At 50.3% G+C, this 15,086-nt stretch overlaps 1 protein-coding gene across 1 annotated transcript; it reads left to right on the forward strand.

The window, feature by feature from the left end:
- Positions 1-975: 975 nt before the first annotated feature.
- INPP5B (inositol polyphosphate-5-phosphatase B) lies at positions 976-14,923 on the forward strand. The gene is made up of 22 exons (XM_065650502.1): positions 976-1,093; positions 1,214-1,293; positions 1,731-1,828; positions 2,209-2,238; positions 2,680-2,790; positions 4,582-4,675; positions 6,032-6,190; positions 6,893-6,994; positions 7,372-7,486; positions 8,108-8,224; positions 8,635-8,822; positions 9,357-9,468; positions 9,598-9,707; positions 10,199-10,334; positions 10,897-11,004; positions 11,614-11,776; positions 11,939-12,174; positions 12,784-12,894; positions 13,273-13,357; positions 13,729-13,856; positions 14,140-14,251; positions 14,578-14,923. Exons 1-22 carry the CDS (start codon positions 1,037-1,039, stop codon positions 14,700-14,702), a joined length of 2,577 nt encoding a protein of 858 aa, XP_065506574.1. The 5' UTR covers positions 976-1,036; the 3' UTR covers positions 14,703-14,923.
- The last annotated feature ends 163 nt before the right edge of the window (positions 14,924-15,086 follow it).

Raw genomic sequence — 15,086 nt, forward strand, 5'->3', positions numbered from 1 at the left:
TCCGTCCTGCCGCAGGGCAGCTACAACCAGCCTGCTGCTCTGGTGCAGCAAAACCGCAGCACGGGGCTGGGGTGTGTTTTTAGTTTGCTTCAGGCCACAATGTCAGCATATCCAGAGTGAGTGAAAACAGGATGAACCGAGTTTTTCTATCTCAAAAATACCATGCAGCACCATGTTCCTTGCAAGAAGAAGAGGTTTAGCATCTACAGCAGATATTTCAGACTTCTCGTTTCCTCTTTGCAGTTGCTCATCCATTCTGCGTGGCTGTGGGAGTGCAGAGAAGGGAGTGGACAGGCAGACAGCGAAGTGGTTACTTTAACAGACTACCTGCTTTTTCCTAAATATCTTCTACATCAGCGGAAGGAGCTGACTTGGGCTGAACTCTCCTATCTCTACTATGCAAAAGACAATGGTGATATTTTAGCACCTGCTCACATGCTCTGCAGTAATTAATTTGCATGATAACCCGGCAGTTCAGAATCTGGCTTATGCCAGATGGATCTTCCTGAAATCCAACGAAAAATTAATTCAGGGTGCTACTGTAAAAAAAAGAAAAAAAAAAAAAAAAGAAAGAGCATCTCCTGATTTTACCAGGAAATTAAGTTTCTAACTTCCTGCTGCCCCCGCAGCTTCCTCCTCCCCCCTTGCCCTCGGGGGGGCTGCGGGGCGCTCCCGATGCTGCCCCCGGTTCGTGCCGCGCCGGTGCAGGGACCCCGCCGCTTGTGAACCCGCCCCCGAACCCGCCGCCCCGGCCGTCCCGCCCTGGGGTTTCCGGGCTCAGCTGCCCGCGGCGGCGGCTCCCCCGGCCCGGCCCCGCCGCGTCATCCGGACCCGCCCCGAGCGGAGCGGCGGGTAACGGGGCGGCCCGGGGAGCCCGGCCGGGCGGGGCGGCGGCGGCCCCGGTACCGGTAACGGCCCCGCCCGGGGAGCGCGGCGGGGGCGGGCGCGGGCGCGGCGCCGCAGCCGCGCGGAGCGGCCGGGCCGGGGGAGCCCCCGCGCCGGGGGAGCGGCACCCGCGGCGCTGCCGGCGCGGAGGATGGACCAGTCGGTCGCCATCCAGGAGAGCCTGGAGCAGGGAGCGACCTGCCGCATCGTATCCTTTTCCTCGGCTGGGGCGTGCGGGGCAGGGGGGGCCGTGCTCCCGGGTCCCTCCACCCCGGTGCGGTCCCCCGGGGCTGCCGTCTCTCCGCAGTTCCTTGACGCTGGGCTGCAGGCGGTGCAGGGTGTCCTGGCGGCGGGGGACAGCGTGGAGAGCCGGCTGCTGGGGCTGGTGGAGACCTGCGGGGAGCACGCGTGGGTGCTGCGCTGTGTGCGGGACATGGGGAGGGCAGCGGGTCCGGGCAGGGAAAAGCCAAGAGCTCTGCGGGTCTCACAGGCCTTGGGAACCACGGGGAAACTCCTTCCTATGACAAAGACTTTCTCCCGTGGAGTCCAGTAAGGCAGTGGTTTGAAGGCCTCGTGCCTTGGCATTTCTCCTGCTGTATGTTACGGGTGGTTATTATTGAGAAAAGCCCAGAGGTTTTGGTCTGCTGTGCTTTGCCAGTAACATAAATACATTCTTATTTAAATGACAGGGTAAGCAGGTGGGTGGGCACATGGTCGAGAAGTTGCTTTGGGGTCTGCATGAGGCTGCGCTGGCGGGCGCTGCTGGATGGGACGGGGTCTGTCTGAACCTGCAGACACACCAGAATTGGGGAGGCATTAACTCCGCGTCTGCTCCATGCTTGCAGGATCTATGTGTACACCCACCGGCGGATGGCCATAACAGCTGAGGATGTCTGCCTGGAGAAGGTCATCCCCATCACAGAAGAGTTTGCAGTGGAAGAAGGTATGAACACAGCGTGGTGGCTTAGTGGCCACCTCCAGGGAAGGGGATGAAGGGGTCTGGAGTCCATACTTTGTTGTTCTGCTTGCTGAAATTTGGGATCTATTCAGCCTTCCCATCTTTTCTTCAATTTGTAATCCCTGGTGACACTTGTGCGTCACATGGCATAGCAGGAAGGGCCCTGCTATATCCCGAAGCATCGTGTGTCCTACCAAGCACCAGCCATGGCCTCCTACCCTGGCAGATTTGTTCTGCCCGTCTCCGTTTGTACAAGGAGTATTTGGGGTTTGAGGAACTCACCAAGCTCGCTAACCTCAAAGTATCAGTGCGGTCTGCAAACCCATTAGTTAGCTTTGTAACTGAACTTTGTTTTGCTTTTACAGTTGTACTTGACGATGACCTGCGTGTCGTCGGTGAGTTCTCGTTGTGTTAATGCTCGTGTTACAGGTGTTCCTGGGCCCTGACCCCCCGCACTCGGGCAGGCAGGAGTGGGGGCTCTTGTGACGGGGCTGTTGGCCGGGGGGATCTTGTCTTGCTGCTCTTGGGGAACTCGGTGTGCTGTTTGCCATGGTTCAGTTCATTGGTAGTGAGTATTGTTACCCCAGGTCAACCAAAGCAATGATTTTTCCAAATGCTTTTAAACTGCTACTGAAAATTAATTATTGTCACTGAGTGAGCAGAATAAAAGATTATTATAAACGCTGAGTTTTATATTTTTAAATTGCATTCCCATGTGGAAAAGGATGATGATAAGGCAGGATGGGGAGACTTGTTGCTGAAGTCTGCCTGTGTGGAAGCAGATGCTCAGTTCCCGCGGGCTCGGCAGCTCTGAGCTCTCCACCCCGTGTCTCCAGGCTCTGACGTGACGGTCCGGCTGGGCTCGGAAGCCGATCAGCTCACGGTGCGGCTGCCCTTCGGCTCGCAGACGCGCACGTTCCTGCAGGAGGTCGGCGGCTGCATCCCAGGTACGAGCCGCGCGGGGCCGGGCGGAGCTGCGGCGATCGCGGGCGGGCGGCCCCGGGGGGAGCGCGGGGACCGGGCGGGGGCGGCGGGGCGGCCGCGCCGCCGGCGGCTGTGCGGAGACCCGGCGCCGCCTCCCTGCTTGCGGTTGCGGGAGGTCGCGGTTCCGCGGGAGCGGAGCTGCCCGCACCGCCCCGGAGCTGCGGCGGCTCCGCCGGCCGGTGCGGGGCTCCCCGGGCCGCCGCTCCCGGGCCGGTGCCGCCGGGCTCCCCGAGTCGGTGCGGGGCTCCCCGGGCCGGTGCCGCCGGGCTCCCCGGGTCGGTGCGGGGCTCCCCGGCCCGGTGCCGCCGGGCTCCCCGGCCCGGTGCGGGGCATCCCCGGCCGGTGCGGAGCTCCCCGGGCCGCTCGGTCACACGCCGCCTGTTGCTGTTCCCTCTTTGCAAAGCGCATGGGTGAGAAGGTTCGGAGTTCCTGGAAGTCAGTTTGGGGTTCAAAGTCCAAGTGACACCATTACTCGTTTACCCACCTTCGTTTAGGCTGGGCTGCTCTTAATTCAGGAAGGCACAGCTTGGTATTGCTGGCATTCCTTCTTTTTATTTCTGCGTTCGCCAATAGCATATTAAAAAGAAAAAAAAAAAAGGGGGATGAACTTTTAAACTCAGGCAACAGCACAGCAGAGTGGAGCCGGGGGGGATCTGGGAGCATCCCTCAGATGTGGGATTTTAACTGGTAGCTTAGAACTGACTGGAGGAGACTTGGGCATATCTGCTGGTGTGAAAGGAAAAAGATGCTGGATGGAACACAACCTGGCTCCTTTGTTGGTGTCTTTTTGTTGTATCTGGGACACAGTAACACTCTTTGAATGGTGAGCTCCCTGGGAAGTAGTTCTATCAGATCATGCCTTTGAGCTTTGACAAAGTTGCCTTTTCAAGGCTTCACTTTGTTTCTCTTGAGTCAGAGGAGTCGAGGAATCTCTCTTTCTTCTCTTCGCCCCCGCCCGCCTCCACCTTGTATTAGCAGAGGAAAGTGCTGTCTGCCATCACTCGGGGTCTTTTGGAACATAAATTGATATAGAATGAAGTTTTGTCTGTCGTTTTCCAGGAACAGCTGTAGCTCATTCTGTCCTTCAATGAAATTAAAATGTTATTTTGCCACTTGTAGGAGCAGAATGTTGCAACTGAAACTAAATGCTGAAAGGCTGGTCAAATTTTGCTAACGTAGTGTGATGTATTTAGTGTCACACCTGTATTTAGTTATATTTGCGTGGTAGCTGCCCTGTTATTTTTTTAGGAAGGTGTTGTTTGCATTGAGACCCTTGTTTCTGCTGGGTTCCCATGGTGACTGTACTGCCCTGCCTCGTGGGCGAAACGCTTGTGCTTTGCTGTGTATTTGCAAATAGGTAGAAACGCTTTAAATGGTAGCGTGTTTGTTTGTTTTTCCATTTTTCTTCCATTCTTTGTATTTCCCGTCTTGCTTCAGAAAGGAAAGACCTGTTATTAACGTACGTTTTTTGCATACCCAGGATAAAGTCCTGGATTTTGTGCTGCTAAATCCTGACGCACGCTCACTGGCATAAATTCTTCCTCTAGAGGGGAAGCTGCATCGTCGCAGAACGGTCCTGTCAAAATCAGCTGAATCTATCAGATAACCGAAAGAGAGACTGTGGGGCACTCTGTTTCTCCACACAAATCTAAATTATATTCTGCTCACGGATTTTTTGCCAGTGTTCGCATAAGTGTGTTGATGAACGAAAGAACACTTTGTGTTTAACATGAAACTTTTTTTTTTTTTCGCAGAAGTGGTTGACTCTGAAGGCGTCGAACAGAATGGAAAGGAGCTCACAGATAGTGAGAACCAAAGCCACGACAGCACCGATGAAAATGTTCCCGGGTATGGGATCTCCCTGGCTTCTTGAAGGGGTTTGGTGAAGCCGTTGAAGGGACAATTGTGCACGTCACCTCTTTGGGGAAGGTCTGGTGAGGAGTAAAAGTGGTGGCAATGTTTCTTTGCCAGTTTTGTGCTTCCCCTCCACAGGGGATCTCTGTGTAGTGACAGTAAATATCTACAGAACAAAAGTTCTGGGTCCTTCGGGGTGGTTGCGTATGGATGGAATGAACTGTGGTGAGCAAATTGTCGGTGCTTTGATGTCTAGAGGAAGAAAAAGAGAGTGCAAAGAGCTTTCTGCCTGGGTTCTGGGTTTCCAGCTGGAAAGCGAGTGGGGAAGGCGATGTCTGTGGTGCCAGGTCTGTGCACGCCCGCTGCTCGAGCGGTCCTGCCCTGCGTTGTCTGGTTCCATCTGCCGGTGACTGTCTTGGTTGCAGTCCCCAGGGGCGGTGGGATCTACAGCAGAACTTGGCAGCTTTTTGAGAAGAGACTCTGCAGATTCTAGTTAGGAGAGAAAAAGTTCAGCATAAGCATGCTGTCAAAACTTCACTGGGAATTCCAGCACAGTCTCTCAGAGACAGTCCTGCTAGTCCCCTATTTGGGCATATTTTTGCTGTTTAGTGGGACAGGACCTGGTGGCCTTGTTTATTTTGAATTCAGACAGCTTTGGCTCCGGGCCACCATGTCTCATAGATACGCTCTTAAAATGTTACAGTTCCGTTTTTCCAGTTCCCAGGACTTGTGGACCCTGCTGCATATCCTTCAAAGTCTGTCTGTGTGATGTCCTTGGCACTGCTCTGCAGGTTGTTGACCTCAGATTTATACCACACGGCTTGCGGGAACTCCCAAGCTGCGGCATTATTACCATTGCAAAAGGAGTGTTGTGTAGCCACGAGATGCTAAATAAAACCACCTCTACCTCCACCCACTCTGTGCTGCCAGACCTGGGAGTTTTCCAGCAAAAGGCTTTTAAACAAACAGAGTTTTTCATTCTTCTGCTGAGGTCAGAAGGGCTGAGCAGAGGCAACGGGAGAGGAGATTTGCATTTCCTTGCTCCAGTGAGCAGGGAATGTGTACAGGCTTTGCATCCACATCCAGGTGTAAGGCCTGCTCTGAGTTAAAGGCTGCACCAGGTTGGTGAAAACCGTTTGTTATTTCAATGAGTTAAACTGGTTTTATCTAGAGATCTGAACTGTTCTAAGAAATGCTAATTTCAGTCGTGTTTGCTTATCCCAAACACTGATTATCTGTCTTTACGGAAACAGGCAGATAAGTGTGAATCAAGTCCTCGTGACAGAAATAAGCTGTTTCGGGTGTGCGTCTATCCTGGGTTTCATAATGCAGTTTTGCTTTCGTTCGCAGGCAAGACGAACTCCAGCCTGAAGTGACAACTGAAATGGTACAGTCGTCCAGCACCACAGCTTCCGACAAGGCTTCAGTCTTATCGGAACCAAAAGTTGCAGTAAGCAATACTCAGCTTGAAGAACTGAAGAATTCCTACATAAACATCCAGAGCTTCAGGTAATGGTCGCTCCTGAGGTGAGCTCATTGTTGCAGGGAATAAGTTAGCACAAGCTGTCAAAATAACTTGGTTATTTCATCCAGTGTCCCTGCAAATAGGAAATGTTGTAGAGAAGTATGATCCATACTCTCCAGAACAGCTTTCTTTCCTCATTTAGGCATTTGCAGAGAAGAATTCCGTTCATGTCTCTCTCGAGGCTTGCCTCATGGTTCTTGTTGAGAACATGGCCTTTCGGAAATGACTTTTTCCTGTGCTTATTTCAGACTGTGTCTGGAAATGCCTCAATTCTGTGCACCTCTTTCTCACTGCTTCTGTTCCCTACTTATCCATGTGGTTGTTCTAATAATCTCATTAAGAGCTTGGGCGAAATATATAATTAGGACCAAAAGCTTTACTGGGATTAAAATCCTTTTATGCACATCATTCTACGAATTTGTCATTTCAAGCTGCTACTGCACAGCTCTAGTCTTTTTTTAATATTATATGTAAAAATGTGTATTGTTCTGTAAAACATGTCTGTAAAGATGCTACTGTTATTAAATCATTTTAGGGATTTGAACTTTGTCACTTTTTCCTAATTAATCCCTGGAAACGTTGCTCCAAAACAGTTCTATGTAGTATTAAGCACATGGGTTAATAACAGTGGTATTTCCATCAGCTCTGCAATTTGCAGCTCTGGGATTCAGTTAATTTCTTCGCAGATTTTTCATCGGAACATACAATGTGAATGGCCAGTCACCCACAGAAAGCCTCCAGCCCTGGCTGAGCTGTGACGCTGACCCGCCGGACATCTACTGCGTGGGGTGAGCGTCCTCCCAAACCTGGCCGGGGGTCCCTCGCCACTCACTCTGTAGCACGGGACTGTTTTGCTGAGCAGTGTCGGCATTGCCTGGCTCCATCGCTCAGCTTTTAGAGCATTTGCGTAGCCCAAAAGGGCTGTTATTCTGGTAATGTTTGGACCCTCCGGCACTGCGGTGTTACAAAGTCTTCAATGCCATTCAGTTGAATACCAACAGGAATTTAGCTTTATGTTTAACATGCCTCTAAAATCAGCGTAACTGAATTAGAGTTTGCAGTTGTAAATCTAGTGAGTATAAATCGACTTAGTTCTTTCTCAGAAGAAAAGGCTGGAGAGTTATAAACAAGTGCATGCATCCATGGGTTCCTTCCTCTAACACAGTTTCCAGGAGCTTGATCTAAGTAAAGAAGCCTTCCTTTTCAATGACACACCGAAGGAAGAAGAATGGTTTAAAGCTGTAACTGATAGTCTGCATCCAGATGCCCAATATGCAAAGGTAAATGTGGCTTTTGCGGAGGTTTGAGTGTGGAACCATTCTCCCCTCGGGCTTCTTTTCCCTTCTCCTTGTTCTCAATTGCCGTGTCTTCCAGAGGCTGCCTGTCTGCAGGCTTTGCTCTGAGGTGACGTGGTGGCATCGCTGCGCAGGGTGCCCAGGCAAGGGACAGCACAGGAGGCAGAGCTGGGCACCCAGGCAAAAAGGGAGCCCCTTTTCTCTTGGAGAAGGGAATAGGAAGTATCTGAGCTTCTTCCATCTCTGTCTCCACAATGCGTGGCAGAACAAGTTGTGAAGGGATCCTGCTAGGAATACTGCTCATGTTTCGCCTCCTGCTCCTTAGCTCTGCTTTGTCCCTTGTCACTTGCTGAAGGGAAGCTCCATCCATGGGCTGCGCCTGTGCTGTAGGTTTTGCTTTGGGCTTCAGCTTCATTCGCTGGGCTGTTGGTCCCTGGCTGCTCCCTGCTCTGTGTGCCGGGAGCCCGCTGGTCCCTCACATGAGCCTGGAACTCTCTTTTTCTTCACCTGTATCTTGGCGACCCATGTTCTGCGCTGGGGGTGACGTGCCTTCTCTCATCAAACCTCTCCATTGCAGTATTTAACAACACAGGATCTGTTTTTCAGGTGAAGCTTGTGCGGCTCGTGGGAATCATGCTTCTGTTGTATGTGAAAGCAGAGTTTGCGTTGAACATCTCCGAGGTGGAAGCTGAGGCTGTGGGAACTGGAGTCATGGGGAGGATGGTAAGAACGGCAGCCGTGCGGGAGAAGGGCTGAGATTTAGCAGGGCCCTGCAGATGCGGCTGCCGTTGGAAACACACAGACCCGTCCCCGCGGCAGCCCAGGACGTTGCCGGAGGGATCTGCCATGTGCTCTCCCTTACCAATTTTAATTTCTTTTTTTATTAGGTAATTCCTGAATTACAAATTGAGATCCATGTGCTTGCTTGCTGTGTTCTGTTGCTGTGTGCAATCCTCACATGAGTTACTGGCTTGAGTTCATTAAGTAGTTATCACTAATTGGTGTTTTCAGCCCCTTCCTTCCCCTGGAATTAAACAGTCTGCCTCAGTGTCTTCTGGCTTCTCCGCTGCTGTTAGCTCATTTGTGGATTCACCTGTTGTGTAGAAGCTTCTGACTAATGTTTTATCTTTCAGGGTAACAAAGGTGGTGTTGCCATACGGTTTAAATTCCATAACACCAGTGTGTGCATTGTGAATTCTCACCTGGCAGCTCACATGGAGGAATACGAGCGGAGGAACCAGGACTTCAAAGAAATCTGCTCTCGGATGCAATTCTGCCAGTCGGCCCCAAGTTCGGGCCCTCTCACTATTGCCCAACACGAGTACGCATCCCGTCTGACTGTGAATCACCGCACGGGGCAGGGAAGAACGTTGTGACCGTCCTGGGGTGTGAGGTTCCCTCAGCAGGGGCGCGAGGAGCGGTGCTGGTGACCCAGTTGTCAGCCTGGAAGGGACAGAAATGCTTTACCGTAACCCTGGTTTTGAGAGCGGTCACCTGTACGGTTCTGACAGGTCACTTGCCGCCTTATGCTCTTCTGGGCCTTCTTTTATTTTCAAGCGTGAAGTGGGAATGGGGCAGTAACATGCATCGATTCCCCCAGGGAGTTGTGGGATTCAGTGTGCGATATTAAAAGCACCGCTTGTGAAATAGTAGTGACAAACATGCGGAACGGGAACTAAAAGCAGCAAAGTTAGAAGACATAGCTTCTCTTTGAAGTTCTCACTCTTACTCGCACTCTCAGATGGAGGAGCAGACACAGCATCCATCTGGTGATGGCTTGGAAGAGCTCACGTGTGCATTCGACAGGTTGAGGCCGCTGCCTCTCTGCAGACTTCTGCTCTGTGTTCTCTTTCAGCGTCGTCTTATGGTTGGGCGACCTCAACTATCGGGTGGAGGAACTGGATGTGGCGAAGGTGAAGCAGCTGGTGGAGGAGAAGGCGTTTCTGGAGCTTTGCCAGTATGACCAGGTACGGCTGCCTCACCTGCCTGCCAGGTGCCAAGGGGCTGCTTAGAAACCGTGCGCCCTTTCAGCTCATCTGGGAATTGGCATTGAGCTTACTCGAAATGCATTTTTTCTTCTCTTTTTTTCTTCGTAGCTGAAGAGGCAGATGAACGAAAACGCAGTGTTTGAAGGCTTTACAGAGGGAGAGATTTCTTTCCAGCCAACATACAAATACGATGCTGGCTGTGACGACTGGGACACAAGGTACGGTAATCACCTCATATGTGGTGCTGCCAATGGCTATTGTTGTTGTTGAAGGGAGTCAAAACAAAGCACAAAAGAACTGCAGATCTAATGGCTGTAAATAGGAACAGTTCTGAGATTATTGCTGTTCTTTTCCTGTGGCTCCAACATCCATCTGCAGTTTACATCTATTTATGTTGCTTTTCTTACGCCGCTATTTGTCAGATATTCCCAGTCTTTTTCTCAAGAATAATCCATTGGGTTTTCTCTTAGTTAGAGGTGTACGAAATTAAGGAATAATTTTATATTAATTCTTTTTCTTTGCTTGGTTTGTTTCTTTTCTCCAAGCAAAATTTTTAAGATTTATTTCCCAATTCCCTACCCACTCAGGTCAGACAGTAAGGGTTTGAAATGGTGCATTTGTGCTGCCTGTAGCTGAGTGCATTCTCCAAAAGACTGCAAGAACCATCGTGAACTGAGCCTGGAAACCGTGGGGTTTCGCTCTGTTTTAGCGAGAAGTGCCGTGTTCCCGCGTGGTGTGACCGGATCCTCTGGAAAGGGCAGAACGTCACGCAGCTGAGCTACCGCAGCCACATGGCCCTGAAGCTCAGCGACCACAAGCCCGTGAGCTCCGTGTTCAGCATCGGGGTGAGTGCGTGGGGCTGGAGGACACACCTGCTGACCGTGCGGGGAGCGGGGACGGCGAGGGGGGCTCTGCCGGGTTCCCTCCGCTCCTGCTGCCGTGGCATCCACAGAGAACAACGGCTCGAGGTGGGCTAGATAAGAGAACAAGAGGATTGCTGTTCATAGTTTGCTGGGGTTGTGTTCAGCGGTGCTGCAGTTGAGCAGCATAATATGTGAATATCTGTAGGTGTTCCTTCAGAAGCGTTCTTTTGCCTTTTTTAAAGTTTTCCACAGAAACTTGCAGTGCGGGAAGGCTACATCATTCACAAGGCAGTGGTGTGCTGTCAATTATTTTTAAAAAAGAAAAAAAAAAGCTGTTTGAGTACTAACTGGGTGACTCTCTTGCTGGTTACAGCAACGTTCTTTGCTGTTGGATCCCGAGCAGATCTTGGACCATTAGTGCTCCAGGTGGCTCTGCTCATTCTGTGTGTTGTATACACTGGTGTGCCGCTAAAATCAAATCACGTTTCCAGCTGCGTTACAGCTTCTGCAGAGGCACAGCTGGTGCAGCATGTGTCCTTTCCAGGTAAAGGTTGTGAACAAGGAGCTCCATCGAATAGCCTTTGAGGAACTCCGCTCCCTGGATAAGCTGGAGAACGCCAACATCCCCTGGGCGAACGTCTCCTGCAGAGAGGTAGGGCCTGTTCACCCACAAGGGTGTTCCAGCGGTACACGTACACTGGATGGCTTCTAGACCCCAGGGTCTGCTTCCAAAGAAGTAGAATATGTTCACTTCCAGCTGTTCTCTGTTTATAAGCCCTAGAAATATTCGTTTCCCTGTAGATGCAGGTGAATGCCAGGCTGAAACGTAGGGCGTGTTAGTCCCTGAGGTGGGGAGAAGGAGAGCAAAGCGGGGGTTTGTGGCCTTGCTCCGGCTTGTTTGAAACACAAAATGTAAAATCTGAAGGATTTGGAGAAGGCCACAAAACCGGCATTTGCTTTGTGTGTTGAGGACTGAAAAAGGTAAGCAAATGAGACGGGAGGCTACAGCTGCCTTGTTCTCCAGTTTCACTGAGGTCGTTTGAGGGGAGCGTTCGTTTGAAAGGGCCCCCTGGTGCAAACGGCTTTAGCGCGCAGAGTAAGCAAACGTAATCCTGTGTAATCCTGGAAGAGACGGGGTGTGGGAGCAAGAGGGTTAATCTGGGTATTTTGCTGCTTAATGATTAAACCACGGGACAAGAATCGCTGCTGGTGCTTGGCAAGGGGGAGCTGGCTGATGATGTTGACTGACGTTTGTTTCTAGTTCCATTTTGCGGATGTTAAATACATGCAGCTGCGGGCGGCGAAGTTCACAATCCACAATGGCCAAGTGCCCTGCGAGTTCGAATTCGTCAGCAAACCAGATGGAGTGACCTACCACAAGCAGTGGCTGACTGTTAATCCCAGCAAGGGCGTTCTGCTGGCAGGTGAGCTCCTCCTCGTTCATCCCCTGTTAACCACCAACTTAATTGTCACCTTCTGGCTTAGTTTTCTGTGCTATTTTGAGAACGCTGTGTCTATTTGCAGGCTTATTGGTTTAATACGTTTTTTTTTAACTGGGTACGGGGTTTTTTATCATCTTTTGACAGATGCTGAGATCACAGTTGAGTTGGAGGTGTTTGTTAATAAATCAGCAGCTACACGCTTAAACACTGGAGATGAAAAACTTGAAGATATCTTGGTCTTGCATCTTAAGAGGGGGAGAGATTATTTTCTATCTGTAACAGGCAACTACTTGCCAAGTTGCTTTGGGTCTCACCTTCATATGCTGTGTTACCTGAGGGAACCGATCCAGGACATGTCAACAGAATCCATTCAGAAACTTGTGAGTTAAAGTTAAGGTTCCCTTCTGAACCCATGAGAACCATTAAAATTGGCTATTAAGTCCTGTTTATTTCTAAAGAGCCTTCTCCCACTCCCCTGGTCCATAATCTGAGAACACTGATACAGCTTGTGCTCCCCAGTGCAGCATCCTCACACCTTTTGTTAGTTCTTCACACAGATGAACCGGCCTGTTTCATACAGAGAGCACTGGAAGTACGATCCCATTTGCTTTGCCTGCACATTCAAAAACGGTGTGCAACTTCTAAATGTGCACCAGCTGCTAAATGTAGACCTTTTCCTACAGCCTCTGGTTTCTCTGCATTGGATGGAGATGTGTGCATATATGTGAGGCTCAGTGTAACGTTTCCATTGAGCTGAGTGTACGTGAAGCGTGTTTATGAGAGCAGCTTCTTTCTTCTGTCTGGACTTTCCATAGAAATGTGCCTGTTGTACTAGTCTTGTATGCAGACTGGTGAGTGAGGCTGCACAGCTTCTTAACAAGTCTTAATTCCCAGGTATAAGCTCTGTGAAGCGTTTTTGCAGAGTTGGATACTTGGCTAGATACGTTTTTTCCACCCCCCCGCCTTCCTCCCACACCTCCCTCTCTCAGACCAAGATGCCACTGCAGTGGAGTGGTGATGATGAAGCTGAAAAGCCGATGGACATTCCCAAGGAGCTGTGGATGCTGGTGGATCACCTGTACCGCAATGCTTCCCAGCAGGTGGGCGGTGTTTGTACTGGGAACACAAAATAATTCGTTTGCGTTAGGTTTTGTTTTGAAGAAGATGCTGGCAATGGCAGTCATTGCTAACTATGGATGTTTGGCCAGTGGTAAAGAGAGACAAAGGACAGTGGTGATGAGTGATCCTGGTACCCTGGGCCGCACCATTTCATGACGGTGACTTGTTCTGTGTGTGGCACCCGTCACAGCTGTCCGTCTGCATTGCTCTCCATTGTGGTGCCCAGAGCTGCTCGTGCTGGGATTTGTGCTAGTAACTATCAATTTGGAGAGGTTTTTCCAACCAGGTTTTGACAAATTGCTCTATTTACCCAAATAACTTTTATTTTCCTTGGAACTAGCTAATGGTCTGCTTTGCAGGAGGACCTGTTTCAGCAACCAGGTGTCAGATATGAATTTGAGCAAATCCGAGACTGTTTGGACAAAGGAATGCACGATACCCTCTGTATCCTTTTAGATGTGTCTGATAAAGCTCACTGTGCCTTAGTGTCAAAGCTGAAAAAGATTTTATCAGTCATCTATGCTCCCCCATGGTTTTTGAATTGCCATCTCTAAGGGTAACTGAGATCTGCAGTTCCTCGCTACTCCCTGTAATCAGCCTCTGCTAAGTCCTTGCGATGTTAATGAATGATTGTTGGTGAATTACCGAAGTGTCCGACTGCCAGGAACAGCTCGCTACGTGGAGTCAAGTGATTTAACTCAAAGCTGGCACAATAGGAGTCCTGGGAGACCTAAGCAAAGACTAATATTTCAGCAGCGATGTGGCCAAACCAGATCCCGCTGCACTCGCCTCTTCCTTAACGGCCATTGGGTCAGTGGGCAGCAACCACTCGGTGGCAGAAGCGTTGCTGCTGTTCCTGGACAGCCTGCCCGAGCCCGTCGTCTGCACCCCATTCTACACCCGATGCCTGTCCACTGCCGGCAACTACGAGCTGAGCAGCCAGGTATGTGCTGAGCGACCAGGTATGTGCTGAGCGACCAGGTACCGCTGGTGCCGGGGATGTGTCTCTTGTTCTGGAGGGACGGGAGGAAAACTGAGTTACACCAGACCAGTAACGGGTTTTTGCTCTCGGAAACGTCACCATCTGATAATAAACAGGGTCTGGAACTGATGCTGCTTGGCTGTTGGGAGCTGTTGGTATCTGCAGATGTTGGTGGGAGATAAAGCTGCTAAGCCATTGCCATGTCTTCCATATAAATGTTGGGGTTTTTTTTTCCCCTCCTCAGATTATCTCTGGCATGCCGGAGTGTCATAAAAATGTGTTTGAATATCTGATGGCATTCCTACAAGAACTACTGAAAAATTCAGGGAGAAACCACCTGGATGCGAATATTCTGGGTAAGGCGAGCAAAATGACCGTTCTGTCCTAGGGGCTTTGTGGACACATTTCCCCAAAATGACTGAGTGTAGTCATGGCCTCTGCTGTTTTGAAGCATTTAATAATGAGCAAACTGCCCAGAGAAAAACAGTCGTTGCAGTGGCCTGGAAAAAAATGCACAGTGTCTCAGAGCTGGGGGGATCGTCAGCTTTGCTGTCACATCAGCCAGACCCACCTGGGTTGGGGTTGGTGGAATCGCCCTCGATATCCCCTGCTCACGAGCTCTTACTGGATGTGTGTCTCACCTTTTTAATTTTATTTATTTTTTTTTAATTTTTTTCTGCAGCCAGTATATTTGGTGGCTTGTTACTCCGGCCTCCTCGTGGAGATCCTGAACCTGATCTAACCGAGAAGAAGCAAGCTCAGAATTTTATCCTCGCGTTCCTCCTGAGAGAAGATGATTTACCGTGAAGTTCAGATGCAGCTCATCTGATTTTTAGATACCGAATTAGTGTAAAAAATACCTTTTGTACAGTACATTAGCTTTTTTTTTTTTTTTTTGATATCGCAGTATTTTATATAGTCTGCTGCTTTTGGAGGCAGAGTTTGAATCAGCTGTCACTGTTGAAGCTGTAAATGTATCAAATTTCTAAATAAGTTGTATGTAGACAAGCAAAAAGATAAAGCTGATATTCCCACTGTATTTTATTTAAGTCGTATTAAATTTAGACTGTTCTTGTTATTTAAATAACGCAGCCCCGGTGCGGTTCCCTCGAGGCCCCGCCCCTTTCCCTCGAGGCCCCGCCCCTTTCCCTCGAGCCCCCGCCCCTTTCCTTGAGGCGGGCGCGGCGCTCC

Source organism: Caloenas nicobarica, chromosome 23 (genome assembly GCF_036013445.1).
Source record: "Caloenas nicobarica isolate bCalNic1 chromosome 23, bCalNic1.hap1, whole genome shotgun sequence".
NCBI classification, from domain to species: Eukaryota; Metazoa; Chordata; class Aves; order Columbiformes; family Columbidae; genus Caloenas; species Caloenas nicobarica.

Coding starts and splice junctions, on each gene's coding strand:
- INPP5B (XM_065650502.1), top strand. CDS start 1,037: ATGGACCAGTCGGTCGCCATCCAGGAGAGCCTGGAGCAGGGAGCGACC. Junction 12,175..12,783: donor CAGAATCCATTCAGAAACTT/GTGAGTTAAAGT, acceptor TCCCTCTCTCAG/ACCAAGATGCCACTGCAGTG. Junction 13,358..13,728: donor AGGAATGCACGATACCCTCT/GTATCCTTTTAG, acceptor CCATTGGGTCAG/TGGGCAGCAACCACTCGGTG.